The 27,877-nt window shown below is 37.6% G+C and overlaps 4 protein-coding genes across 4 annotated transcripts in view; all 4 read left to right on the top strand.

The window, feature by feature from the left end:
• Positions 1-1,755, top strand: part of LOC121297803 (caM kinase-like vesicle-associated protein) — a 40,738-nt gene extending 38,983 nt beyond the window's left edge. Inside the window, exon 11 of the mRNA XM_041224309.1 lies at positions 145-1,755. Coding sequence (XP_041080243.1) covers positions 145-549 — 405 coding nt within the window. The 3' untranslated portion in view covers positions 550-1,755. The remainder of the gene's footprint in view (positions 1-144) is intronic.
• A 4,371-nt stretch (positions 1,756-6,126) lies between these two features.
• Positions 6,127-14,268, top strand: LOC121297765 (E3 ubiquitin-protein ligase TRAIP-like). The gene is made up of 16 exons (XM_041224260.1): positions 6,127-6,347; positions 7,043-7,150; positions 7,468-7,525; positions 8,180-8,266; positions 8,424-8,463; positions 8,839-8,966; positions 9,199-9,293; positions 9,540-9,653; positions 9,927-10,014; positions 10,261-10,350; positions 10,615-10,703; positions 10,957-11,115; positions 11,410-11,452; positions 11,632-11,754; positions 12,670-12,720; positions 13,544-14,268. Exons 2-16 carry the CDS (start codon positions 7,053-7,055, stop codon positions 13,661-13,663), a joined length of 1,383 nt encoding a protein of 460 aa, XP_041080194.1. The 5' UTR covers positions 6,127-6,347; positions 7,043-7,052; the 3' UTR covers positions 13,664-14,268.
• Positions 14,269-19,132: 4,864 nt separating this feature from the next.
• LOC121298401 (ubiquitin-activating enzyme E1 Y-like) lies at positions 19,133-26,510 on the top strand. The gene is made up of 5 exons (XM_041225509.1): positions 19,133-19,208; positions 19,422-19,604; positions 19,852-19,880; positions 21,127-21,191; positions 26,411-26,510. The coding sequence occupies exons 1-5, from the start codon at positions 19,133-19,135 to the stop codon at positions 26,508-26,510; spliced, it is 453 nt and encodes a 150-aa protein (XP_041081443.1).
• The window catches only part of LOC121298400 (ubiquitin-like modifier-activating enzyme 1), a 51,127-nt gene continuing 42,684 nt past the window's right edge, over positions 19,435-27,877 (top strand). Inside the window, exons 1-2 of the mRNA XM_041225508.1 lie at positions 19,435-19,604; positions 21,127-21,191. The gene's annotated coding sequence lies outside the window, so the exon portion shown is untranslated. The remainder of the gene's footprint in view (positions 19,605-21,126; positions 21,192-27,877) is intronic.

Below are 27,877 nucleotides of genomic sequence, written 5' to 3'. Positions count from 1 at the left end.
ACTACCCCATGCATTATTCTCTATTTACCAAATATGTATGGCTATATACAATTAGAAAATACAGACAATTTGATGAGCATTTGAGAATATTAAAATGTGCTGACGCGCAGCACCCTGTTCATCTCTTTCCTGTGTGCCCCACAGAAAGCGGTGCGGGTGACCACAATCATGAAGCGACTGCGGGCACCTGAACAGAGTGCGTCAGCAGCCACTGCTCCAGCGGCTACATCAGCCCCAGCTTCCCCGGCAGACCCAGAGGCACCAGCGGCATCAGCAGACCTGGCTGCACCAGCCTCCAGTGATACTCCCACAGCCACAGAGTCAGAGAGCAGCCCGGGCAGCAGTGAAGCCCCAACGCCATCAGAGCCCCAGAGCTCCGAGCCAGAGAACAAACCAGCCAGCCCAGAGGAGGACAGCCCCGCCCAGCCTGACAGCTCTGCCCAAGTGGGTGTGGTGGAAGAGGAAGAGGCAGCGTCTTCACGATGTAACGGGGAAACACCCGTCCCTCTGGAGCCTGCTGTGGAAGCCTGTGACGAGCAGAACGGCTAAAGCTCCTCACACCCCCACTCTCCTTTGTAATATAGGCGCTGGCATGGTGACGCTGAATCCGCTAAACTCTCTCACGCAGCAGAATTAGTATAGAGCTTAAAGAAGCAGTGTCCCATCTTTCTGGGAGGATGCCTAATGGATAGTGTTTTTTTTTCTTTTCTTTGATTCCTTTAAGAGCTTTTTTTTCTGATCCAGAATAACCGCCTATTTTTGCAGGCTGCTTTGTGAAACAGCTAAGTGAAAACTGTTGCTACTGCTTCCACTAAGTGTAGTCTTAAGAGGGAGTACATAGCTTCATGTTTCTTCATGCTTTATCTTTGTTGTACTTTCAATCATTCAGACTGGTTTTGAGTTCCATTGCACCACAAATTAGATACTCAGCTATATCCACTGCTGGCTATTCATTTCTAACAGCCTGTCATGTTCTTCTCTGACTTTTCTGTCAGCTTAATATATAATATATAGTTTAGTGTAGAGAAGGTTTGGTTAGGGTTAGGACTGCTGTTTACACATTGGCGCTACAGACTTAACATCTCTGATTGAATGTAAATACTTTTTTTTTTTTTTTTTAATTGGCATTTTTATTGATGCAGTGAAGATGTTTTTATTTTATTTTATTTTAAAACGTTTATTTGAAACCCTTTTTGTTTTAAACCCATCGGGGGCCTGACAAACTGAACTAACCATGGGCCCATCATAATAAAACTGCAGAGACTCTGCTAAAAAATAAAAAATGAGCAAAGGGGAGAGAGATCCTATTTGACCACCAATATCACTTCTAAAAATGCAGCTTTTAATTCTTTTAATGGAGGTGTCACGTTTTAGTATTAGATTGCCACTGAGATTAGATTTTTGTATTCTATTCACTGTAATGTTTTGGGTTAAAACCCATTGAAAATAAGTTGGAGTCAACTGAATTACTTGCACGATTGACACTGAAGTTTTGAATTCAGACCTTTGTATTGCAATCATATTGCCTCTGACACAGGGGAACGTGTTTGCATTTCTAGGCTGCAGTTTTACGCAGGCATCCGGCAGATTGGGGACACTGCTCTTAACTTGCTGCTGTAAACAAAACTCTGTAGAAGTAGCCAAACTGGAATGCATTTTGAAATTTCTTATACATTTCATGTTGTTTGTAGGCAATTGATGAATAAAGATTTGGTATAAGCCTCAGCCATGTAAATAAACATAAATATGTAAGTATATCACACACATAATAGTATATTATATATATATATATATATATATATATATATATATATATATTATATATATATATATATAAGGGAGGTTTGAAGGTATAAATACTATATATACGCATTCCCCTCCAAATTCCATGCCTTTCGTGATAAAATGAACAACAACTGGTCTTAAATTGCAAAGAGAGATAGATAGACTGACCATGTAAATGGATATAGTTACATGGTCAGTGTAGATAGATAGATAGAAGTCACTGTGAGCAGCCTGTTACAGAAATAATTTAGAAATATATTTAAGTATTGATGAACATACAGTACAGTCGTCCATAAAACTCCAGTGCATGCACATATGAAAATGCACATGCAAATGTTCACATGCATTAAATATAAAACACATAAAAAAATCACAAGTAGAAGTGCAGGAAAGTATGGTATATAAGTGTGCAATGGTACTGATTTAAATGAAGACATGTCCATAAAATGTAGTCATAATGATGACTCGACTGTAACTCCTTAAATAACTAATTCACAAAAATCATTGACACTGTACTACTGGGTGTATGGGAGCCAAAGGTATTGCTGTATCTATAGTATTGCTTTTATTTTCAGTAGGCAATGCTACACGTTCTACCAGGTGCGGATTGGTAAACCATTTCAACTTATTTTATGATTTATCTTATTGGTTTTATCATTTTCAATTATTTATTGAAGTACTGTAGTAACGTAGCAGTACATCTTATTAAGGGACATTTATTATAAAGCATGATACATACAGACATGTATACACATACATAGGCACAAACGCACTCGCCCATTTTCATATTATACAGTATGCACATAATTCTGTGCAATACAGAACTAAACTAAAATACCTTTATGTTTCTGTCTCCCAAGTCCAACAAATCTCTGTCCATCAGATGTCAGCCTTTCTCTTCTGGACATACAACTGGGTCTCTTTTCTTTTGTGTTTCTTCTTTTTGAGGTTCTTTTAGCCTGTCCTTCATCACCCTTTCGGTACAACGGCAGAGCCCTGCTTGTTTGTAGGCCAGGTCTTTCACTCGCAAGTAATCGGCTGCTTTTTTAATCCCTCTAAACAACAACAACATAATATATACTTAAAAAACATATACTTAAACTTTGCTCTTGGACACAAGCTTACTATCTTGTTAATTTTAACAAAAAAGCTACTGTGCCTCTTTTATTTGTTTCAATTTTGGTTGAGAAAAAAATTGAAACAAATAATAATAATAATAATAATAATAATAATAATAATAATAATAATAATAATAAAAGATTTAAACCATGGGCAGGGAATGGCAGCGGGCTGGTGGAGAGGGCTTTCTGGATCTGCAGGACATAGTGTGTCAGTAGCCACTGCTCCAGCAGCTCCAGCATCTCACTGCATCTTAACTCAAAGGGTATGGGGAAAAACAAGACCTACTCGAAAAGGGGATCTCCTTCTACTGGGTGGCCTTTTTGTTTTGTGTTACAAAAAGCAGTATATCCTGCATTTCCAAAGCAATGTCGAAACGACATTATAGACAGTGATATCTATACATCGGAAGCAGCCACATATCTATGTATAATGGTAGTGGTACAGGTAAAAGTGGTCAATCATTAGAACAGGTGACGGCCTAATTTCCAAAATTCTCTTTGAGTCTTAATCCGACCTTTCCTGTGAGTAAGACATGGATGTAGGTCATGATGATAGGATACTGTGGATAAAAGTCATGATGTTCTGTCCTAATTTTGTATTTAGAGTCGTGGCAGGATATGTGTTACTAACAGATTTGTACCATTTTGATTTTTATTTAGATTTATGGGAATTTACTCTTAAATCCCTTTCATTCATACGGCATTCAATTTAAATCATTTCTCAATATTCCTTTATATAAATATTTTACACGACTGAAATGGCTGCTAATTGCTTAGTTTTGTATATTAAGCAATATAGCACGGTTCATCACTAAGATTCATGACATCTAACTTTGTGTTTCTTGAAAAATGCTTGAAAAAGTAGGTAGAGAATAGAAAGCAAGTTACAGTATTTGATTATAATTTGTGTCAGCTTTTTAATACAGTACTTTTCTGTTGCATAACCTAGACATCATGTTGGGCAATATTCTGTTTTCTGAATGTATTTGTTTATTTATTTATTGGAATGAATATGAATTGAACGATGAACTGGTGACTCATGTTTCTTATTTAAAAGCCCTCTGTGTCCCCTGTTCTAGCCAATATTTATTAGAATATCATTTGATGGTAATAAAGATTTCTTCATTGGACTCTTGCTGTTGTTTCTTCTGTCAGGGTTTTTTTTATTTTTTTTTCTCTTGTGTTGTTAAAGTTGTAAGACCCCATAAGATATAATAAAAACATCATGCTGCATATTTTCAGAAATCCTGTCTGTAAGTTATAAAGAAGGGTGCTTAAGAGACCCTGAATAAGTTATATTATTTTTTATTTTTTTTAAATAGCAGTTAAATCATTCAACCTGCACTAGTTTTGTTTCCTGTGCTTTAAAACTACAATTAATTTAATTTGATGTAATTAATGTGGGTTTTCTGATGAAGTAACTTATAGAACAATGCAGCTAACCCACACACCAAGGAATTGTATTTTAGCAGAGCAAGTAACATCAATGTAAGAAACTGCACCTTTTCAGAGTGTTGCCTCTAACAACATAGGTATGTACTTGTGAACTTTGAACTTTCCTACAGTAAGAAACCTGAAGCGCTGAATAGCCTTGAAAAACAATTATACTCCCACGTCCTTTGATGGATTTCTCAAGACAGGCCTTTTTGTGGAGGAGGATGAAGTTCTTCGATAAACTGCACCCCTCACCACTCATGAAAGGAAACGTTTTGCTCGATCCGCCTTTAAGTGTGTGTGTGTGTGTGTGTGTATATATATATCTTTTTGTATTTGTAGTACAGTACATCATCATTTCTATAAAAACACTTTAAGAGAATTTAAAAGAAACATAATAATAATAATAATAATAATAATAATAATAATAATAATAATAATAATAATTGGGAACAATCGATGCAATTTGTTCCAAGCCTTTCACATATGTATTAATGCAAACAGTGATAAAGCTGGTAAAGATGGGAAGAGGAAGATTCGGTAGTGTCAGAAAGTTGTACAAGGAAGCTACTAGAGCTCTTCTTGAAAAGCTCACAATGAAGAATGACATTTTACAGTGTTTGTCTGTAGCTTTCAGGAAGAGAAGCAGACATGAGTTGTCTAGTGAAGCTACTGAACACCTTTCCAGTATTTCCCATAAAAGAAATGGACAGCCTCAGCAATGAATTGATTACCAGCGATCAAGCAAGTTTGACTTTGAAACTGAATCAATGCTAGTGGATGTCTTTTGGAACAAGAAGAGTTAACTGAAAAGTACAGTGTCTTGGAGACCAATTTCCACTGCTTTCCAAAGCCATGAAAAATTATTTAGTGTTTCCTCATAGCAATGCTGGCTGTGATGATTTTCTGCATGTGAACAAAAATTTGCACCAAGCAAAGAAATGTAATCAAAACTCTGGGGTATAGTGCCACCAAAGTGAATCTGTTTTGCAAACAGATCTGTTACCAGCTCAGTCAGAGCAAGGATGTGCTACACAACTAAGTACTACCTTAAATTTACTTCAGATCATTTTAGGGTAAATACATGCTTATATGTTACAGCAAAGTCGTATCAGAAAGGGCAATTCTAATCTGATAAGCTTTAGCATATTAAGAACCACCACAAATCTCACTGAAACTAATTTGAAAATGCTGGTCAACATATGAATGGCAGATTCAACAGCTGGCAGTCAACAAAATGTTCCAAAATGAAGTACAGAACACTAATGGTGAGTTCCTCCAATGCCTTTACAAGAAAGCTACATCCATTAAAAAAAAAAAAGAAAAAAGATATGCAAAATGATAATGCAGTAATAGCATATTAGTTTATTCTGAAATGTATGAGCAAGTTGCTTGATCAGTTATTTCAAAATATTAGTACAACAAGATGCTTGGAAAGATTCCACAAAAATAGTTTGAAATTATATGTTATTAAATGCTTAGTAATAGTATTAAAAATACTATGAAATGACTGTTATTAGTCATATGTTTACATACAATGTATTATCCTCTTTTGTAAATGTGCTGGTCCAACAGCAGTAACCTGGGCAGCCTGGTATTGTTTTAATTCTTGTTTGAGGGTGTTTCTGCCTCACAGGTGTCATCGTATTGAATAACCAACCAACCAACAGACAGCCGGAGAGTCAGCCTACAGCGGAAATGTGTAACGTGTTTGGCCTAAATTTGAACTGAGCGCGGGCACAATGAAAAAAGAGCGGAAGTAAACGACCAACAACACATTTCGTAAACTACGCATTAGACGTAAAGCCACCGAGCTGAACAGAGACAATAAATCGGTTATGTAAAAGTGAAATGCGTATAGTTTCTGAGAATGAGAAGTTCTGTAGGCGGTTATAAGCAGTGGAGTCCCAGGTCGTAATTTGTTTAACATGAATGTGTATATATAAATATTTTTTAAGGTTTATTGATTTAATTCCGTTTTCATTTATGCCCAAGGGATACAAATCTGTAAGTATGTCGCGTGTCGTTGTGTGTATGTTTTGGTTTGTTTATGTTTTCTCCTGTTGTGTTTGGGTAGTGCAGTGCTGTACCTATTCTAATCGCACTCACTAATTGTAATATTTAAATAATGGAGCATGGCACGTTTCAGTGCGCTGTGTATGGCCTTTGCGTATTCAATTTACAACAATAATCTAGAATCTCTCTTAGTACAGTACATTTAAGTAGACTATATTCACTTAGGCGTCTGTTTTTTCTTGTTTTAGACTACTATAAGTGGGCCTATTTAAAAAAAAGAAAATGGAACAAACAAACAAAAACAGTAGAGTAACCGTATGGAATATCTAAGGAGACGTTGGTAGGAAGACCATTCTGCAGTGTAATGTCATTAATACAAGATAGACGTGTACATCATTTTACAATTAGGTGATTTCAGTGTTTTGCTCCTATCTTTACATATTACAAGGTTTGAGAAGCCTATATACCTGGCTTGCTGATGCTACCAAAGTCAAGCGTGAGCCTATAAAACGATTATGGATACATTATTGTATACAGTAATGTAATAATGTCTATTTTAGAAATAACTTAAATTGCTAACAATAGCAATAGTGAAACAGTTAGTGTGTGTGTGTGTGGGTATATATATTATTTATATATATATATATATATATATATATATATCTTTTTTGTCTTTCTCCCCATAGGCTGTGAAGAATGCCGATTCGTGCATACTGCACCATCTGCTCAGATTATTTCGATAACTCAAAAGATGTGGCTGCTATACTGTGCGGGCACACCTTTCATTATGAATGGTAAGTGAGACACATCTGGTGTGCGCAAGAAGCAAGCCAAGTTATAATTACTTTATTTATTTTTTTCTATAGGAACTTTATATTGCGAATGTTTCCAGAAGCTTTTTGTTTATTACACATAATCCAAGACAGCCGCTCACTTTGTTTCACTTTTTATATGTAAGGTATTAGGCCTAATACGTCATCATAACTCAATGCAGGTTACTAAGGAATATTTTGCACTTTTCTTGAGGATGTTTTTATTTTATTTTTGTGAAATGTTGACATGCTCTAATAGATTTAATATATTATTTATAATCTTCCTATTTGCTTTACAGTCTTCTTCAGTGGTTCCAGACAGCTCCCTCCAAAACCTGTCCACAGTGCAGGAAACAGGTATCTCCCAGATCTATCTTGCACCTTTTAATATTTGATGTAACCATTTTAGTTTCACTTCTCTAGTTGTATATTTTAACCTTCTTTACAACAGTTTTTATTTGTCTCGGGCAATGTGCTAATTCTTGACCACTCAATTAGGTTACGTATGTTCACAAACATGGTCCAAACTGCCACACAAGTCTGATTTCTATCTCTGCAGTAAGAGCAGAATGTTCCTTTTTTTTCAAATTCTGTAATTCACCAAATAGTACTGCCATTTCAACAACAAAACTAATCTAAACTATAAATAGAAAAATGCACATTGTCAGCACTGCCGTTTTTAAAAGGCTATTTAATAAAACAAGAGTGTTCCCATGTGGCACAATAATGGTGTATATTACATGACACTGTTCATAAACTGTTATCATAACCTAATTCGGAGTTAGTAATGCCAAAGATGGCATTACCACCCTCAAATGCTGTGCAATATTGACTCTTCATCCTTGGTTAAAATGTTTTTTATACATTCTTTTTAATAAAAAAAAAAAAATAATGTTTACATTTAGTCAGGAAGCATCTAATTCAATGTTGTCAAAGGTGAAGTTAGCTTAAAATCCTATGTTGGTATGAAATCTCTTACAAGAGTCTTCTGTTCCCCTCCCTGTCCATCAGGTCAGCCCTAGACACATCATAAGCAAGCTGTTTTTCGATCAAGTGTTGGAAGAGGGGGCCCCTACTCTGGATCCTGAGAGCTTACAGGTATGACTCCTTCAAATTTGAGTAGGCTGGAAAGACTACACATTTTAATTGCCTGTATTGTCAGCAGATCTAATTATGTTGGTGTAGTAATATATTTTTTTCCACTGTGGTGTATGTTAAAGTAATTGGTCACACTAATTATTCAAATATGTTTCAGAATGAATTGGGCAGGATCCGGGTGCTGCTGAGCACAAAAGGTAGATAGAGCTTTTATTTATTTATTTAAGTGACCGACATCTTGGAGACTGTGGGCAGTCAAAAAATTTGATTTATTTTGGTTAGAAATAAGTAGTGAACCATAACTCATGGAAATTCTTAATCAGTACAAATTAAGATAATTGTATTTTGTATCATGAAAGTAGGACTATGTATAGTACTGTAGTTTCGATCACACTAGGTTTTTTTTTTTTGGGGGGAGGTGGAGGTTTGTATTATTGTCCCCCAGCAATAGTCTGGGATATAATGGAGGCATTATGTCACACTTGTATTTTTATCTGGAGAACAGGTCATCCAAAACTGATGAATCTGTGGACATTCATGAGCCAGGTATTAATATAGCTCTTGGCTTGCAGAATCAGAGTGGAGGGAAAGCCAGAAGATTATTGACTCTTTGCGAGAGACTGTTAATCAACGCAACACCACCTTAGAGTCCCTGAAGAGGAGTCTAGAGGAGAAGGAAATGTTGTGCTCCACTCTTAGGGTAAAGGGGGTGGGAGTTTCATGTTTTCCCATATGATTGTCTGGTTAATTATAATTTTATTGTCTATTCCAAACTTCTAAATGAACATGTTGTCCTTGTTCAAGGAATGTAGCAACAGGAGGCTAAGTATACTAGCCTCTTCCACCTTTCAAGAACTTTGGGATAATAAGCAGTTTTATTTTGGAATGTGAGTGCAAAAAGACGTCTGACCCGCTTTTCCTCCACCCCTTAGAAACAGATGAAGTACCTGGAGAACCAGCAAAATGAGATCAAGTCTGCAAAAGAGGAAACACGACGTCTGAGGACCAAGATGAAAACATTCGAGAGGTACACTCCCTCCTTCTAGTCTTCATTTTCATAGTACTCGTTACACAAAGATATCGTTTTTAGTTTCAGTAAGCACTGGCAGTACAATTTCTTCCTCTGCCCTTTCTGTACTACCTAAAAATGCACGTTTGGTAGTACAAGAATATACAGAAGACTCAAGACTCATCTTAATGAAATAAGTATTGTTTGCATTACTTTTCAGCCCATGCTAACCAGAGTGTTTGTGTGTTTTTTCCCCCCTTACAGTCTTGACCTTCTTCTCCAGGGCCAGCGTGGGGAGGTGGAGGCCATGATCCGGGATATGGGAGTGGGCCAGGGTGCTGTCGAGCAGCTCTCCATCTACTGCGTCTCTCTCAAGAAGTAAAAGCGACATCAGATTTGCAGCCCAGCTATAATAAATAGTGATATTAAATGACTTGCTAATGATTTGAATTACATTTTACTTCCCTTATTGAGCCTTTGTTTTATTTGTTACTTTTTCCTATGGGGTGACGTTTATTTGTGAAATGTTAATGGCAATTATTTGTTTACATAATCTGTAGTATGAACATTCATTTTAATGCATAACGTTTTGTTGGTTAATAGTGGCTGTAAGAAATTGTGAAGATTCTTTTTTAATCCCCTCATGACCAGAGAATATGAAAACCTGAAAACAAACCACAGAACCGCAAATGAGATGACTGAAAAACTCAAGAGAGAACTGTTTTCATCAAACAGCAAGGTAAACCAACTAAAGTGGCAAATTCCTTGGTTAGGATAGGACTAGGAGTACTGTTGTAGCATATGAAACATGTTAGAAATGTTCTTTATTGCCTAGATTTAAAAATGTGAAGGAGTGTGCCACCCTCTCATACATAGGCATATGATTTCTCTGGTTCTCACTGATAGTGGTAACAGCACCATCACACAACAACATTGCAATAACAAACACATGGTCAATGACCTGCACTACATGCTTACTCTGCAGTTTGATAAGGCTATATTGGAGCTGAATCGAACAAAAGAAGACTTGAAAGCAGCCCAGCAGGAACTGGTGAATACTGACAAGCAAATCACGGTGAGTTTCTTTATAATTCATCTTCTTTAAGTGCATGCACAATATATCCAAGTGAAGGAGACTTGGGGAATTAACAATTTGCAACTTAAAAAGGCTTGCATGAATTGAATAGTTTCCATGGATATTTATTTCAAAACATTATTTCACTTGTAAACTGTAAATGCATTTTTAAGGTACTAACTTTGGTCGGTTGAGCCATGAAAGGCTATATTGTTGAAGCACTTGTCATATTTTAATTAAAGGATGCATATGTGTTTGTGTCAGAGTTTGAAGAAGAAAGTGGAGTTCCTACAGAAGACACTGAGCACACCGTCTCGTACCAATGAAGCCATCAGCCGGCTGGTGTTTGAGAGGTCAGTGATTGCAATACTGAGAAATAGTCAGTGGCGAAAGGATACAAATGGTGAAATGCATCAGATTAAATTGAACATCAAATCTTAACTGCCTTTTATGGCTTTCTGGAATTAGAGCCTTAAAGACAATGGGTAATTCCATAGTTCAGGGAAAATTGCACATTTCATATGTGTGGTGCAACAGAATTTGGGTAAGCACCAGTCCGTTTTTTTTTTTTCTTCTTCCCCCTCCCTCCCTCCCCCTTCTTGACAGTCCAGCACCCATCCAGTTGAAACAGCCCTGCCTGCGACGACCAATGAACAGCGAGGACATTGACCTTAACATGACCTTTGATGTATCCACCCCAGAGGACCTGAGCAAGAAACCTGTCATCACTACCCCCTCCAGAAAGATCAGACTGGAGGCCACTCAGTAAGGAGCAATTCTCACTGTGTAGCATCTCGCATTAACAGCTGTGCCAGAATTTTCCACAAGTGCATCTCATTGATAATTATCACAATTCATATTCTAAACCTTTTATTAGCCTGCTATCAATTTGTTTGCTAACATAAATGTCTGCTAATTGCACAATATACTGTATGCTACAATTCAACAGTTTCGCTGTCCTTTTGTCGCTGAAATGAATACAGTATATATTTTGTATTCCATGTGCACATTGCAGTGGTATAAATAAATAATACACCACCTTTTGTCTTTTATTCTTAGATCTGCCTCAAGCCAACATGCTAAGTACTCCGTAGAAAACAAGGTATAAATAAATAAATGGCTTGAAGTAACCCCAGGCTTAACTAATACAGGATATTGCAGTGAGTGTGTCAACTGGATGAGTGCGGGCTGATCTGGACTCTGGAAGGTGTATGAAGTGTATCATTTACTACCCAGGTTTACTTCATTTTTCTCATATCCAGCTACTGTTCCTTTCTTTAGAGCACCAAAGGCAAGGAAGCAGAGGAGGATATTGCTCTTGCTCCATTCCTTCGCAACTCTCTGCTCTTCAGAAAGAACACTTTTGGAAGTCTGCTAGATCCACAAAGAGGCAAAGGGGGTGCTGTAAGTGGGTTCCAATGTACAGTCCTGCCTAGCATTTTAACCACGGAGTTACTCAAACTCACTGTTTAACACACTGTCAGACCAGTTTTCCAACTAGTAAGCTTCTCAAATCCTCCACACAGCAGCCCAGCTGTCCAGATTTAAAATACATTTTCCGCTTGCCATAGCAAAAGTGTAATCTAGCAGGATCCACTACAAGCCCCAAGCAGCTGTTTAATGAATGTTTTAACCCACTAAGGAGAAAACTATAATAGCACATGGAAAATACATTCCTAATGTTGGATCATTTGTATTATAAAATCAAACTTGAAACAAGGCGGTCATCTATAGAATAAAACTGTAATTGTGTAAAAACCTGAAGTTTCAAATGGAAACATTTACAGTTTACTTAAATTATTTGATATAAATATCTAGTGATCTTTTAGTTTGGGGGCCCATGCCAGTACAACCAATTCAATGAATACCTTAAGCTTAAAGACGAATAATGATACTGGGACAATGTATGATTATTCTTATTATTATTACTTATATAGTGTTACATATTATGGCTTTAATTAAGTTTTGGAAGTTAATGAATATTCCAATACTTGTCTGACTTTTTTAAATGGATATTCAATAGCATGTCCTTCCTGGCATTAAAATTAAATAAAAACAAAGTTAATTTTAATCTCATTTTTTTGAGATAATGGCTATAAATGTAGTTACGGAAATGCACTCGTATAAATCTAGAACTAGAATCTTCCAACCAATTTATATATCCAAACCAACTCTAGAAGTCTTATTTCTTTCTTCCATTGTACAGCAAGTTTCACAGTGTTTTCAGTGTTATATTTGACATTGTAGCAAAGGATATTAAGAATGAAAGTATATTACTGAAAGACTAACATTTTCACTTTTTTTTAATTCCTCTTCTAGATAAGAACTGGTTTTGATGGACTTGGCGGAAGAACGAAGTTCATACAACCTGTATCCTAATCAATAAATTAGCTAGGATGGCTCTTCAAAGCTTGTACACACGTAACGTGGTGAATTGCTGCTACTTTCCCTTTCGCCATTAATGGTGCTACCTACACTATGCAGATTTTAGTAACTTTTTAGTTTAGTGGAAGCTCCCTGTGAGGTAATAAAATGTGACAAATAATTATTACACACAAACGGCTTTATTATATTATTTTTCAGCAGTGCCCTAAATGCAGTAATAAATCACTTGCCTTACTTGACAAAACCTGTGCAATAAGACTCAGAAATTAGAAACACTGTACAGCATGTTATTTAATAGTGATATAAAACATGTGTTTTGGCTCAAAGTACCCTACATGTTTGAGGTGTGTTTTTTTTTTTATATATATATATATATATATATATATATATATATATATATATATATATATATATATATATATATATATATATTCACCTCTTGATTTCCAAACTTTGCTTATGCCACCTGGTGGTCGAACTTGCATTGATTGACTTGGACGTAGGAATTGTGGTTTTCTTTTTAAGTGGTCTAAAGCAGGGGTGGCCAATCACGATCCTGAAGGGCCATTCCACTCCAGGTTTAAAAGATAAAATGAGTTAATGAATTACTTTAGGGTCTGAAGGTGTAATTGGTTCATTTAAACAATTTAGAACAGGGTTGGAAAAAAGACCAGGACTGGAATAGCCCTCCAGGACCTTGATTGGCCGCCTCTGGTCAGAAGGGTAAGTCCAGTCACCTGCACACCAATTTATCATTTGATGTGTTTTTTTTTTTTAACAGTTTTCTTTCCTTAACATGATTCCTCAGTCTCCTCTTGCAGATCTCTCTCCACCACTACGGAAGGTTAAGCGTAAGAAAGTAACAAGGCCACTGAATGGGATGCTTTCCGCCAACCTGCAAAAACTAGATGGCTTTCTACAGCTGTGACTGCTGGGGGCCAAGAAATCATCACAGACAGAGCTGCTCCTAACCTGCACTTCTTTCCAAATGTACCAGTGGGCCAAGTGTGATTGGATAATTTAAACACAGACAGTCTTGTGCTGACCGGATATAGTAACTGCTTGGATGTAGTGAGGTGTTCATACACTTAAATAAGGTTTCTTCTACTAGGCCTTCTGTTCTTGCATCATGAAAAATGGCAACAGTAAGATTGAAAGTGCTAGATGTGAGCACCATCTCCAGGCTTACTTCAGTGCACTGCATGCATTCTGAAACCACAGTTTAAACTCTTCTGTTGTTAGGATCAAACCGATGTGATGGTAAAGAAAGGGAACAGTCTACTTCAGATTTGCATTCATGGGTTAATTCTCAGGTGGTATTTTTATGCTTGTTTTGTATGTTGAATTTCGTATGCATGTTTCATAAATTAACTAAGTATGGGTGTATAAAGTGTATAGGTTATTCAATTCATGTTACCATATGTTTCTGCCATATGAAAACATTGTCTCAATTATGTTTGTGTGTATTATATAGAAAGTGATTGTCTTTTAAATTTGCCCACAAATAAACAGTTGCATTTTGTTACATTTCAATTACAGGTCATGCCTGTTTTTGTATTTATTTTTTTAATATGTGTTAAAACACAAACTTTAAAAAACTTGCAAGCTGTATTTTCTTGGTTTTTTTAGAATAATATAAATTAACATCACAGCCTTGTTCAGTAATAAAGAAAGCTTGTACAACAGTTTAAATGGCTGCAACCAAATATCTGGCTCCTAGCACTTTTATTGCATATGGGGCTTAAAACAAAGGGATCAGATCTGATCTACACATGCACAGGGTTATTTAGTTACATGGACCTCAGTTTGTCTGTGGCTTAATGGGACCCAATACTTCAATATGACACGTGGCAGAATTACTGGTGACGTCAAAACGCCCAGGTGTGAACGGGAGCAGCGGTTGGAATCCAACGTGTACTCTTGTCCATGGTACTGTTGCTTCTGTGTAGTGGTTTTACTTTGCGAGAGGGGACTGAGGAATCACGTTGTTTGTGTTTACAATCAGTGAAACAAAATACCGTTCAACTGCTTTGTTGTGTTTATTTATTTATTTATTTAAATTTAAGTACTGTCCTGTGTTTTCATATTTTAAATACACAAATTGAAACATGCATTGGTCAAAGTAAGTAATATTGATGTTAAATTGCCGTGTTTTTTTTTTTTTTTTTAAGGAAATTCAAGCAAGCAACCGTCTTAGCCTTTGACTGCGGTGCTAATATCTATACATGTTGCAATAAGCTTATTTCACAGCTGATTACTATTAATTAATTTGCCTAACTCAATATACGGCAGCTGGCAGTCTTATTGTTCGGAACACAAAATATTGAAGCGAGTTATGTGTTACTGTAGTGTACTGAAAGCTACACAAGAAAAGAAAGCATCTGTAATTTTGACTGGAATGTATGTGGAAGAGGGGGTTGCAGAACAAAACAAAATAATGGATATATTTTAAATTAATTCAGCAGGTGGGAATCAACGGCCAGTGTACAGTCTATTCTAGAGGTGCTATAATTTACTTGTTCTCTCGACACTGCACCAACTCTTAAGGAAATAAATATACAGTACATTACTGGAATCAAGAACAATGTCACGTACGCCACTGATCAGAGAAACAAAACTGAAATTCCTTGATAGTCGCGGTGCAAAAAGTGTTTTGCAAGCTAGTTTTTTTCGTATCTTTCATTCACTCCTGGAGAATAACCATCTCGTTCGTAGCAGACACGATACAGAATAACCAGCCTACACAAACAGGTGAGTGTTTGAAATACAAGTGCTCGTATGTAACGTGCTCAGTGAAAAAAAAAAGCGAGCTGTCCGTGGGAGTAATCGGGTTTGGTGACCCCATTAAGAATTTGGGGGAACATTTTTTTTTGGTAAGCTACTAGAAATACAATGACCGATATGCAGTAGCTTGGACTTGCTGTTATATGTGTCTGTTTATCTGGGACCAAATTAAACATAATTTTGCATTTTGGTAAAACAACTGTGCAGCGTTTCCAAAAACTGAACTGTACTGTAAATCCCTTAAGCAGTGTTTCTGCGTTTACGTTTGTGTGTGTGTGCATCGCAGCCTCACAGATCTAACACTAATATCTCTCTCTCTCTCTCTCGCTCGCTCGCTCTCTGCACGTTTTACACGCTAGAGGGCGCCAGCTGACTACAAACAGAGTAAGTGAGGTGCAGAATGCGTACATTTTCAACATTAGGTGCCCTCATTGTGTTTTGATGACCAAAGAAGACCATTGTTTAGAAATTGCGTACTCTGTAAATTAGGGGTGCTGGCGGTCTTAAATTAATAAGTTCTGGTTTATTCCGTCACTTTTTACCCTTAGGAATACATGTTGATTGTAATCTATTTAAACACAGTCATAAGAAGGGTATTGCTAGTCAATTAAAGTATTTAAATAAAATGCACACACTGGATTTTTTGACGCAAGCCTATTGCTGCATGTGTAGAAGTCATGGTAAGGCTTAATTTTGCGTGTTTTTCACTTCCAGCGGGAGGGCGAGGTGGGACAGAATCGGGCTGAGAGTTGTGAATCCCATGTAGCGGAGCTCAACGTCTATGTCGCGATGAACTGTTACACTGGGCCTGCAGCGAGGACATCCTGTCAGCATTCCAGGTATAGAATTAAATGCACGGCTGAACCAGCCATAATGTCTGTAGTAAATACAGTCCTGATAACCCGCTGTCCCCAAACTGGAGTTTATTGTTCTGTTTTTTTTTTGTTTTTTTGGTTGTTTTTTTTTGGGGGGGGGTTACATTTTATTTCAGATTTTACACCAGGAGGGTATTTACACCTCCTTTTTCCTCTGAGTGTATCACTTCCTATTGTCAAATTCCACATTCTGGCAAAAAAGACTCACTCTGGTGGACCCCGTGTGTGTGTCACAGGAAGTAATGTTGTAACAGGAAGAGCAAACACTTAAAGAACCTTTTAATGTGTAGTAGTACTGAATTTGGGCCCATACATGGTAATCCTCTACCTCCAGTCATTTATATGTCACAAGTGTATTGAAGAATGGTTCTTATTTCTGCATTAATGGCTGTCTGTGTTTCTTGCAGAGATGTTGTCATCTGGTGATGACAGATCACAGTGTTTGGCTTGGCTTTCCAAGAGAAGCTGGCTGGACTGAAGTACTTCATGGTAGGTGCACTTCCAACAAGCCACTACAAGAGGACTCTCTTTACAAATAAATGTCTGTTTTGTGACAGAAGCTCTGCAGTTGTATTTGTTGATGCGGTTACCCAGTTGACACCTGCAGGAAACCATTCTGATTCAGCTGGCATTTCCTGTTAGTTTGACAAACGGGTCACTCCGTGGGAAGTGCCTTGTTGGCGTGTGTAGAAGTATACTTTGTTACAATACTTTAAGAAATGTTCATTATTGAAAACATTTTGGAAAACGAGAATGAGACAGTCATTCCTTCACACTTAGCATAGTGGGGTGGTGTTTGCATCAAATAAATAAGACTCATCTGGGAAGGAAGATGAAAACAAGCCTATTATTGATATGACTACTATAACCAGGAAAGGCCCAATGTGTTCTAAATCTGCTCTCTAGCATGAGACCAAGGTTAAGTGATTTGGTTGACATACGCTTTTGAAGTGCCCCACCCCATTAGCATATTCTTTTTTATCATGATTGATAGCAGGTGCTCAGTAGTGTGCAGATATGTGAACAGGTTAGACAAAGGCAAAGGGGTTATCTGTTGGGCAGCTTGCAAAATCATGCTTTCTGTGTTTTTTACTGTGTATGCACTCTGGTTCAATTTGGAGACATTAAAAGGCTTAGAAGATGTTCTTTAAGCATTACCAAACACAGTATTGAGTTTATACAAACTCATTACTTGCCGCCACTGTCATCTGTGCTGTACCAGTCCTGCAATATCTTTTTCAAAATTCTTGTCTTTGCTTTGATGTTTATTGTTCACGTGCCCTCAGTCATCAATCAACTGTACTGTGCAATAATACCAAACAGATCCCCCTGCATTAGCTTGTAGAAACTGTGCTTAACCTAGAAAACTGTTCAGCTAAACATCATATCCTTGTGTTACATCTAAGAGCCTCCCCTGAACAACCTTGCTAGGGTATCCTTTTTTGTAGTTTCCCTTCTTAAGGGAGCTCCTTTTCAGTGTTGTGTCTTCAAAGATGGTTTGACTAAGTTAGACTAGACATGTTTGTTTCTGCTTGCAATGCTACAGTTCATCCATAACTTAGATCTTTAGTAATACTTGTAAAGGTTGGCATTGTGAAAATGTTTTGTAATTGTGTCGCATGGATCTTATGAGACTGATGGTAGTTCATCCATAACTTCAAATAGTAATTAAGATTTTCAGTAATTCTAAAGAACAGAATATATTAGGCTCCAGATCCAAGACCACTCAAATAGACATTGGACCTCAACTGCTCACAATCTGTCCAGGTTTACCTCCTTGAAAAAGTGGCAACCCAATATGCAACACAAAGACAAAAAACGTACCCCAGGTGTCGTTACCAGCCATCATCAAATTAGGGAATATGCAGTTGAAGTTCAGATACATCTGCCTCCATTGCCCTCTAGGCACTGACCATCTGCATGTGAAAACTATGCTCTCCAGTGCCTTCACAAGAAGTGTCAGTACAAAAGAATGAGGGATAGAAAAAGTGGTTTCTTATGAGTATATATGGTCAGAAATAGTTTTGCAGTGATTATTCTGACCTCCTAGAGCTTCTATTAAAACCCTTTGCACTAATATTGAACCCACTACATAGAGCCCTCTGTTTTTCAGTATTATTCTTTACAGAACCTAAAAAACAAAATAGGTTACAGAGAAAGACGAAAGGAACCTTATGTTTCTCTGTAGAATTAACATGATAAAGTAAGACCTGCTACTTTGTAAGACAACAGTGGTGTGATTAGGAGGTATAAGAAAAAACCCAGTTGCATTCCCCAAGCTGATAGTGTAAATCCACAGGCTTCCATAGTGTAGTCATGGGAGGTAAAAAAATTAAATGATCCAATTAATTAGATAAAAGCGGACAGGTGCTGAAAAGATTGATGGGGTTTGAATCCCTCTCATTCAGGGTTGTTTAGTTTGTTAAGTTTAAAATATCAGTTTTGTATCCAGGTCAGTTGAGTGTCCGGTGCTGTCTCAAGCTGATTTATTAAATGAGCTTTTTATTATTGCATAGGTTATCACATGCTAATGGAATCAACAATGTATTGCACCCCCAGAGCAGCCACGTTTATCAATGTGTATCTCTGTGTGTGGAGCAGGAGTATCTATGCTCTCATTGGCTGGCAGTGGTAACTGCTTACAGCAGCAGAGCCATCAGTAATCCTCAGAGCTGCTTTGTGGAATAGGCAAGTTATACTTGTAGGCTAATTTTTAAGTTGTCGGTAAGGATTGAGAAATGGTAGTGTCAAAGGTGGCTGATAATAAGGGGGAGAGGGATCACCTTTTCCTTTTCATCAACGGGCTCTCGCATGGCAAGCTGCAGTCATGGATTATCCACAGATGGTTCTTTTCTGAATGGTTACTGCATAATATTCCTCCACTGCAAGGCCCGATAATACAGAGAGGATGAGTGACAAAACAAGTTAGTTGAAAAATTCCACGTAGGGAATACAGCTGGGGCATACTGTTGCTAAACCCTATGTTGTGTTGGTTGTCTGTTGACATGTTTCTGTATTCCTCTTTAGGAATGTGCGTTGACAGGTGCTGTGTTCGCTACCAGAAGCCCCTGCTGGAGTCGGGCACTCAGGGCACCAAGGGGCACACACAGGTCAAAGTGCCCTTCTCGACTGAGTCTTACGGACAGGACCAGGGAGGAACACAGAATGCCTTCTCCATATGCACACTGAAGAACTTCCCACACCCTGCAGGTAAGAGACAACTCACAAGGTAAACATAGTGGTATTAAAACACTCCATTCAGCACTGTTCTTCAGCACTGTTATCCTGCATGTTAATAATGAGCACTAGTCTAAACACTCCGCTCTCAGCTCGCCAGCACTGTTACCACAAACACTGCAGTGATGTCTCTCTGTGTTTTGTCCGGTAGCGTCTAGGACCTGAACGGCTGCAGTTTCCCATGCCTCTCTGAACTCAGGGCTGATATTTGGTCTGTCAGGGCCAGGCAGGAAATGGGACCCAGCTGCTGTACAAGTGTTGGCTATTGACTGAAGGGGCTCAGGGCTGCTCTATGTCTGCCTGAGAGTAGCAGCAGAAAGAGGGGCTTCTCTTACAAAACATTCAAGTGATTTACTACCATAGCACTAATGTAAAAGAATTCTCTGCTTCTTTCAGTTTTCCTTAAAGTAGTTCTCAGAAAAATAGTTTTTAGAGCCAGTGCTTTTCACTCCTTGGAATATATATTATTATATAAATCACTGATAAATTGCAAGGAGTGTGTGTGTGTGTGTGTGTGTGTGTGTATTATATATATATATATATATATATATATATATATATATAATATATATATATATATATATATAATTATATATATATATAATACATTCTAACGATTTTATAATACAATGAAATAATTCAGAATTGCATGATATCTTAAAGAAATGTGATAGAAATCAGATGTTAATGTATTAAAAAAGTAGGGGGCACTCTTCCCTCTGTATCAGAGAACCGGTCTATCAAACATGTGTGTTTTTTTAAAAAAAAATGTAGGACTTAATTAAATACTAACCTATGGATGTTGGCTTTGGTAAGGTGTAGTCAAGAATAATGCCAGTAGGGGTCTGTGTCAATAGTGCAAACATAAAAAATAAAATAAATAACATAAGAATATGTAAGCGCTCTTCAATGCAATTCATTAGCTGATTAGGTATTGTCACTTTCGTAGGTGTGTTTCTCCTTTCACACATGTTTCTAATGGCACCATACATGGCTTTCTGAAATTCCCCCATTGTACTACTGTAATTTTTATTTTTCTTAGTCATGATTTAGTCATACATGCTGGTTTTTCCTCAGAGTGATATATCTGGGGCCCAAAATACTGTACAATAAAGTTTAAGAAGTGTTATAGGCCAGTAAAGCAGATGGAGCAATTTTTTTCAATTAAGAGTGGACTGGCAGCTTCAATGAAGATTGCTGCATTGGAGTTGCAGACACAATACCTAATCGTATGACATGACAGCTAGCACCATATATAGTAAATTACTGCTGGCAAGTCTTCCTGCAAATGGTTTGTTTAAGTTCAGTTGATAAGTGAACTCTGCATCGGGGTAGCTGATTTCTTTTTTAGTACACTAGCTCTTCAGTTATTATGACAACTTTAAATGGGTTGTTTTCCGATTTTATTCCGGTGCCAAAGGAGGTCTGTAATAGAGATGTTTAAAAAGAGAGACGAAGGTATTTTAAAATCGCTGTTTTTCTTGTGTTTCCTTAGTGGGCCAGAGACGAGTTTGAAGGGTTTTTCAAACAGACGGCTGAACATGTGAACCAGTACCAGCAGTAAGTCTTCTGAATCCCCCTTTTGTTCTTCTTTTTTAATAGTGGGTTTGGGTTTTCATGACAGGTGCTAGTTTAGCCTTACAAGAGACTGAATTTTCCTTTCAGTAATTAGGGATAGGGCCTTTTATGCATTCAATAAGCTCCATTGGTCTCAAATGTGCAGTTTTGACAGAAACACTTTAAAGTTCGTTTTTATTTTGCATGGCTTGCAAACTGCGATTTATAGAACTTGGTGTGGTACCAGATATTATGTTTTAAAATAACAATACATCTTTGCTATTGTATAACATGTGCTTCTTTAAAACTTTACATTTGAAACCTACAGGAATATAACTAATGGAAATGCACAACAGGTAGTGTCAGCTGCAATCACTTTAATAGACAGCTGTGTTTAGATTCAGCACTGTTTCGATCAATTGAGTAGACCCAAAAGAAACTACATTAGAGGGGTATGTTGTAAATCTGTATTAATTTAAAAATATCTGAGAAGATTGTTGGGAGTAATTGGGCTCAAGCCGACACATTAGACAACTAAGTTTTCAATTTTCAACCATTTCACAAAACAAATAATATTTCCATGTGCAGCTGCCTTGTGTAAATTCCTCTGAACCTACCCAAGTGTAACACGCAAACACCTCTCAATCACCAAAATATGGGACAAAACAACCGTAGAGCGGAGCTAAGGCTGCGGTCCAGTGAGTGTGGTCAGCCCCTCACTTACACAGGCCAATATCCATCCCTGTGCTGTACCTGCCCTGAGACAGACAGAAAGACATGCAGCTTCAGCCAGTCACCTTTAAAACTACGGGATAGCTAAATTGCTTGATTTAATAAAATACATACATGTAACAAAACAAATTAATGTATGCTTCAAATAAGATGCCTAGGACTTGATTAGAACCATACTGTTAATGACAAGCCTACAGGTTACACAGGAAATCCAATTCTGTGTATGCAATAAACCTGTGAGAAGTCATTAGGCCTGTCTCATTACAGGAACATCAATTATTTTAATATCATTATAATGGGGAGCGGACTAGGGCTAAACGAACAACCGTCCACCAACATCCAGTGAACTCCCCATGGACGCATTGTGAAACAGAGCTGGGGGGGCAGATTTAATAAAGTAGACATCCTGTGCTGCCTCTGCAGTACAGATCTTAGAAAAAAACAGCTTAAGCATGTGTTTTGGTACTTTACTATAAAAATGCTCAACAGTCAACAGTTTACACCCTGCGGTTTGAGCTTTGTCAGTATTCTATTTGGCTTTAGGTTATAGATCCTTTTTTTTTTATTGCAATACTATATATTTCAAAGGTTCAAATCCTATTTATTGGACCAAACGAAAAATCGGAGAGAATGTCCCATGAACTTGTTCAGTTTAATTTTGCATCAGCAATATGAAAAATACATTTGCAAAGACATTATACTTTTTTTTTTTCTATGTACTGCTGCTGAATATCTGATGGGGTATTTAAAGTTATATGACACCAGACTGCCTTCCTGTTCTGCAGATCAGCGTCACTCCCATGGTAGGGTTTGCTCATGTCTCCTTGCACACAGGATGTGATAATGTTATAGGAATAACCAAGTAAACCTTTTATATTTGCCTAAAATATGCTTATTCTTAATTGAAGTAATAAAAGATCTCATCATAACACAAAGAGTACTAGTGATAATGGTGCACATGGTCAAGACTGATTTTAAACCTTGGTTATAACTTTATTTAGTTGGTATGTTGTTGGGTTTTTTCAAACAGTATTTTTTGCCTAATTTATATTTCATAGGCAATTTTTTTTTCAGTAAACATGTATTTATAACACAAATACAGTGCACAACCTTTGCCTGTAACTTCCCTCGAACAAAGTATGTAATTATGTAATCCTAGAAGAAATAACAATGCCTTTGAAAACTGAGACTGTTCGAAGTTTATTTTCCACTTCTGCAGACACTGAAGCTTTTGAAATGATTGCTTTTAATTGTGTTTAATCGCATTATTTCATGGGCTCTGTTTTTAGCTAACCCTTTATGCCACTTAGCCCCAGATTTACCCTAAAAAACCTCTGTTCTTTACAATCAAACTCAACAATAATGCACTCCTAGAAGAAAGCGTTGCACTTTTTCAGCAGAAACACTTGCTGTATAATGAAAACAAGTAAAGCTATCGTAGCAGGGGACATATATTTTAATAGACTGAACCTGGGTTAGTATCGAGCCAAGGGCTTTATATCACAATCCCATATCCCATTACAACTCCACTGAGCCAAGGAGCACTCGATAGATAATCTCTATATATAGTTATATGAAGGTAGAATACTCCCCCATCCAGTCTCATTAAGGGCACAGAATTTGATGCATGGACCATAATTGTTTTCATAGACTCAATAAATCTTGACAAGATTTAACACGAACCCCTTGAAAGGCAAAAAAACGCACCGGGCAAATGAGGCTGCCAAGAAGTGAACAGGGATTAGAGCACATTAAACTCCAGACGCTTCCAGATAAATTTAATAGGCAAGCTTCCCCAAGTAAAAGACAAATAATATATTAAAAAATCAAAGCTGCATTTGCTTAGGGAGTTACTGTCTGTTGACTCTTTTGGAGTGCGCCCTTTGGTTTTCTGAAACAGTTCACATGTACTGTACATTATATAACTAAAACAAGAATCCAGTGCAGTCAGCCTGCCCTGTTGATAGACATGCATGCAAACAGACAGGTAGACATGTTCAGTCTTCAGTGCTGTCGGCCCATCAGCTTTCACTGGCAGTGAATGTATCCCTATGCTGTTCCTGCACTGTGGTTATAGCAGGCAGATGGCTTCAGTCTCCAACGCTTGTCATCTTTCAACGGTACTGAATTCAAGACAGAATATTGATGAAGAAGTAAGGAGACTAAATGAAAAAGTAGTCTGATTAAATTTGCTTCAGATGAAGGGGTCTATCTTTAGCCCCAGCAGGAGCAGAGCAGTTCAAGATCAGTAATATGTTACTATCCAGACGACAGGCAAAGCCGGTCTGCTTCCTGTTTAGGCCCCTGAGCGTAAACATCTGCAACTAATTTGGTTTTACTTTCCCTACCACTGTTTAAAGAAAAGCCTGTCTGTTTATAGAGAGCTGGTTTAGGAACTTGCAAGCTGGCTCGAGACCCCAGAAAGCATGTGAACTCAGAAGATAGAAGGAAGGAGTGTGGCCAGATTTCTAAGAGCTTCCTTAGGTTCTAGTGATTGATTAAAAAACAATTTCCCAGTTCCCATATGGTAGGCACAGAACAAAAATAAATTTTGCGCTTCGGAGGCCAAGAACACCATAACTTTTCCTACAAAACAACTTATATACAGTAATAGCTCTCTGTAGAATTTTGTGACACAAGTACAGTTCAGTTCCCACAGTGCACAGCCAGATTATTTCAATGTACTAATTTTTGTAGTTGTGGGCCACATATCTTCACTCTATGGTAATACAGTGTTTTTCTCAGGACTACCATAAATGAACCATCAAGGAAAACTCAATAGGTGCTGTATGAATTGCAAAAGTCATATAATAAAACTACTACATATATATTGACTACTATGTAAGGATGAGCCTCACCCAACTCAACATTCTGCTGCCGTGTCTGCTTCACCCTGGCCCTGCCTTGTACGTTAAATGCGAACCCCTTAAGAATTATTACATGTGTTTTTAGGAACTGGATGACATGTGGGGCATGTTGTCAGTATCTTCCTTTGTAAAAACTTGTGAAAAGTAATCATTTAATATATTTGCTATTTATTTTCTTCATCTACGATTTCGCCATTTGTATCTCTTAAACATTTAATCTCCTCTTTGAATGTTCGCTTGCTGTTGTAATATTGGAAAAACATTTTGGAATTGGTTTTAGCTCCCTTAGCAATGTTCATTTCTATTTCTCTCTTGGCCTCTAACTTCCTTTTTGACTTGCGTTTGCAGTTCTGTGTACTCTTTCTGCATACTTTCTTTTTGGTCCTTTTTTAATGCTCTATAAAGTGCCTTTTTTCGCTGAATATGTTTTTGAATTGATCTATTAAACCATTTTGGCAATTTAGTTTTACATTTAGATTTGTCTACTGTAGGGATGTAATTGTTTTGCGCCTCTAGTACTTCATTTTTGAAGAACAATCATCCTTCTTCTGTGGGTGTTTTCTTTATTTTACTCCAATCTACTTCTGTTAGTCTCTGTTTCATACCTTCATAGTTTGCTTTTCTAAAATTGTAAACCTTAGCTTTAGTCATTACTTTTGGGGATTTAAAAAGCACTTCAAATGAGACCATGTTGTGGTCTGAGTTTGCCAGTGGTTCTCTGACCTCTGTTTTAGTTATTCTATCTTCGTTATTTGAAAAGACTAAATCAAGGCATGCCTCCCCTCTAGTCGGTGCCTTGACAAATTGTGTTAGGAAGCAGTCATTTGTCATTTCCACCATTTCTATTTCATCCTTCGCGCTACCCACCAGGTTTTCCCATTTTATATGGTGAAGTTGAAATCCCCCATTAGTATGGCTTCTCCTTTGCTACACGCATTTCTAATGTCATTGTATAACAGATTATTGTGCTCACCGTCTGAATCTGGCGGTCTATAGCATGCTCCTATTATTATTCCCTGTGAATTTTTGTCCGTTATTCTGACCCATATTGATTTGGTTTTATTTTCTTTGTCCAGGTTTAACACCTGGGCTTCAAGACTGTTTCTTATGTATAGCGCTACCCCTTCTCCTCTTCTGTCCTGCCTGTCTTTCCTATACAATGTATACCCACAAATATTGTATTCGTCCCCATCACTCTCAGACAACCACGTTTCTGTAACAAATATCACATCATAGTTACCTGTTAGTGCAGTAGCTTCAAGTTCTAGAATTTTGTTTCTAATACTTCTAGCATTTAGATAAATACATTTAATGGTTGTCTTACCTGAGTTGTTGTTCTTGTTTTGATGCGGTCTCCCTTCTGTTTTTTTGTTGATTTCTCCCCCCTTCCTTTCTAGTTTAAATGCTTCTGAACCTACTCGAGGATCTTTTCTCTGAGTAGACTGGTTCCCTTGTTATTTAAATGCAGTCCATCCTGTCTATACAGATAGTCCTCCTTGTAAACCTGGCAGCACAGTCCAGAGTTAACACTACAAGTTTAGAGCAGGCAGGTATCCTGAGTGACTGTGTGACGGGGTGCCCAGAGTGTCATGTTAGTGCATCTGTGTGTGATCCTGCCACTAGGGACCCCCAGTTTGTGGAGTCGACGTTGAAGCTGAGGGGGGCAGAGTCCCTGGATATCCTGCAGGGAGTGTACAACAGCCTCGGAGCACCACGGCCGTGAGACTGGGCAGACTGTGTGAGCTGGGCCCGGTGCCACTGGGAGAGCCAATACAGAACCAGGTTTTAGCAGCTGCTGCTCTGCTTCCCATCTGACACATTACAGTACCTAGAGCTGGTTATGCTGCACAGAAAAATTCTAAGCCTCACTAAAAAACTTCAGTGTTTCTGTGCAAAATTACATTGCCTGTATAATTAAGAACAAAGTGATTTTAGCCAAAATGATTATTTTTTTTGTTTATAAAATGTGGGCCACAGCTTAGTAAAGCAGACATGCAGAAACATGAAATCTACCAATACTACCTTATTTGGCTCCTGCTAAAGTAGCGAATCACTGTCGATTACCAAACTCTGGTAAATTGTGACAAACTGATAGAATGGTAGTAAACTCTTGCTGTTTATATTTGCTAGTCATGAAAATGTTCCCCCTTTCTTGAAAGATTATTATAAAATGGGGATGATAAATAAAGGCAGAAGGACCTGCTTTGTCCTTGGTATTTTAATACTCAGACTTTAGTGGCGTGCCTCTGTCCTTTGTTTGCTGTTATTCCACAAGAGCTGTATGGAGAAGCTGTTAATTATTTATTTGTTGGGGGATCTTTTTTTGCCGAGAGCAGTAGTGTATGTATTATTTAAATTAACATTGCATCACCCCTCCAGCATGGAAAACAAACTAATTCCAGGGAACATTTTTCTAAACACTGGTTGTTATACTGTATCTTCTGTTAACTCGATTTAAAGATAATTCCTTTTGCCAGAGAACGTTTTTAGACTAGCTTTGTATGTAACGTTGTACATATTAATTTGTACCCCCTCAGTGTAAGCATCTGTTTATTATTTTTATTAAATAATGGACATAATTAATCAAGAAGCACTGTAAACTGGGAATAAAAACGACAATGGCTGAAAAGGTCAGCCAACATCCACCCAGGTGCCAGCACTGTAAAACACTGTCAGCACGAAGGTGGTCCTAATGACAAAATTGACTTTATTGCAGCTAGCAGACCAGCAGCTATCACTGGGGCCTCTTTATGTTATTTTGAAAACCTATATATTCTTCAACCCAAACTAGGAAGTGTATGATAACCTAAACATTGGGTCAGTAATGCAAAAAGACATGGCCTATTTAATTAATATGCCGGAGCACATGGTTTAATCACGATTTTGAGCACGCAGTAGATCATTTGAAAGCATTGTTAGTGACTCCCTTAAATGACTTCAGAGCATCATGTGCAAAGGGGTATTCATAAAAGACTACTGTTTGGGTATTTCTATAAGCATGAATGGTATGAACACATACTTTTGATAAGTCCACACACCTTATACCCTGTGTTGCCTGTTTATCCCACTCTTATAAAACCATCATTGGAT

This window comes from Polyodon spathula, chromosome 23 (assembly GCF_017654505.1).
Source record: "Polyodon spathula isolate WHYD16114869_AA chromosome 23, ASM1765450v1, whole genome shotgun sequence".
Taxonomy (NCBI): domain Eukaryota; kingdom Metazoa; phylum Chordata; class Actinopteri; order Acipenseriformes; family Polyodontidae; genus Polyodon; species Polyodon spathula.
The sequence above is the reverse complement of the archived record's forward strand: the minus strand, read 5'-3'. Positions and strand labels throughout refer to the sequence as shown.

Bases quoted from the DNA above. Each gene is read 5' to 3' on its own strand.
- LOC121297765 (XM_041224260.1), top strand. From the start codon at position 7,053: ATGCCGATTCGTGCATACTGCACCATCTGCTCAGATTATTTCGATAAC. The intron at 9,294-9,539 runs GTACACTCCCTC...CCCCCCTTACAG, and splicing joins AAGATGAAAACATTCGAGAG to TCTTGACCTTCTTCTCCAGG. The intron at 10,351-10,614 runs GTGAGTTTCTTT...TGTTTGTGTCAG, and splicing joins ATACTGACAAGCAAATCACG to AGTTTGAAGAAGAAAGTGGA.
- LOC121298401 (XM_041225509.1), top strand. From the start codon at position 19,133: ATGGTAGTGTCAAAGGTGGCTGATAATAAGGGGGAGAGGGATCACCTT. The intron at 19,209-19,421 runs GCAAGCTGCAGT...ATTCCTCTTTAG, and splicing joins CATCAACGGGCTCTCGCATG to GAATGTGCGTTGACAGGTGC. The intron at 19,605-19,851 runs GTAAGAGACAAC...TTGGTCTGTCAG, and splicing joins GAACTTCCCACACCCTGCAG to GGCCAGGCAGGAAATGGGAC.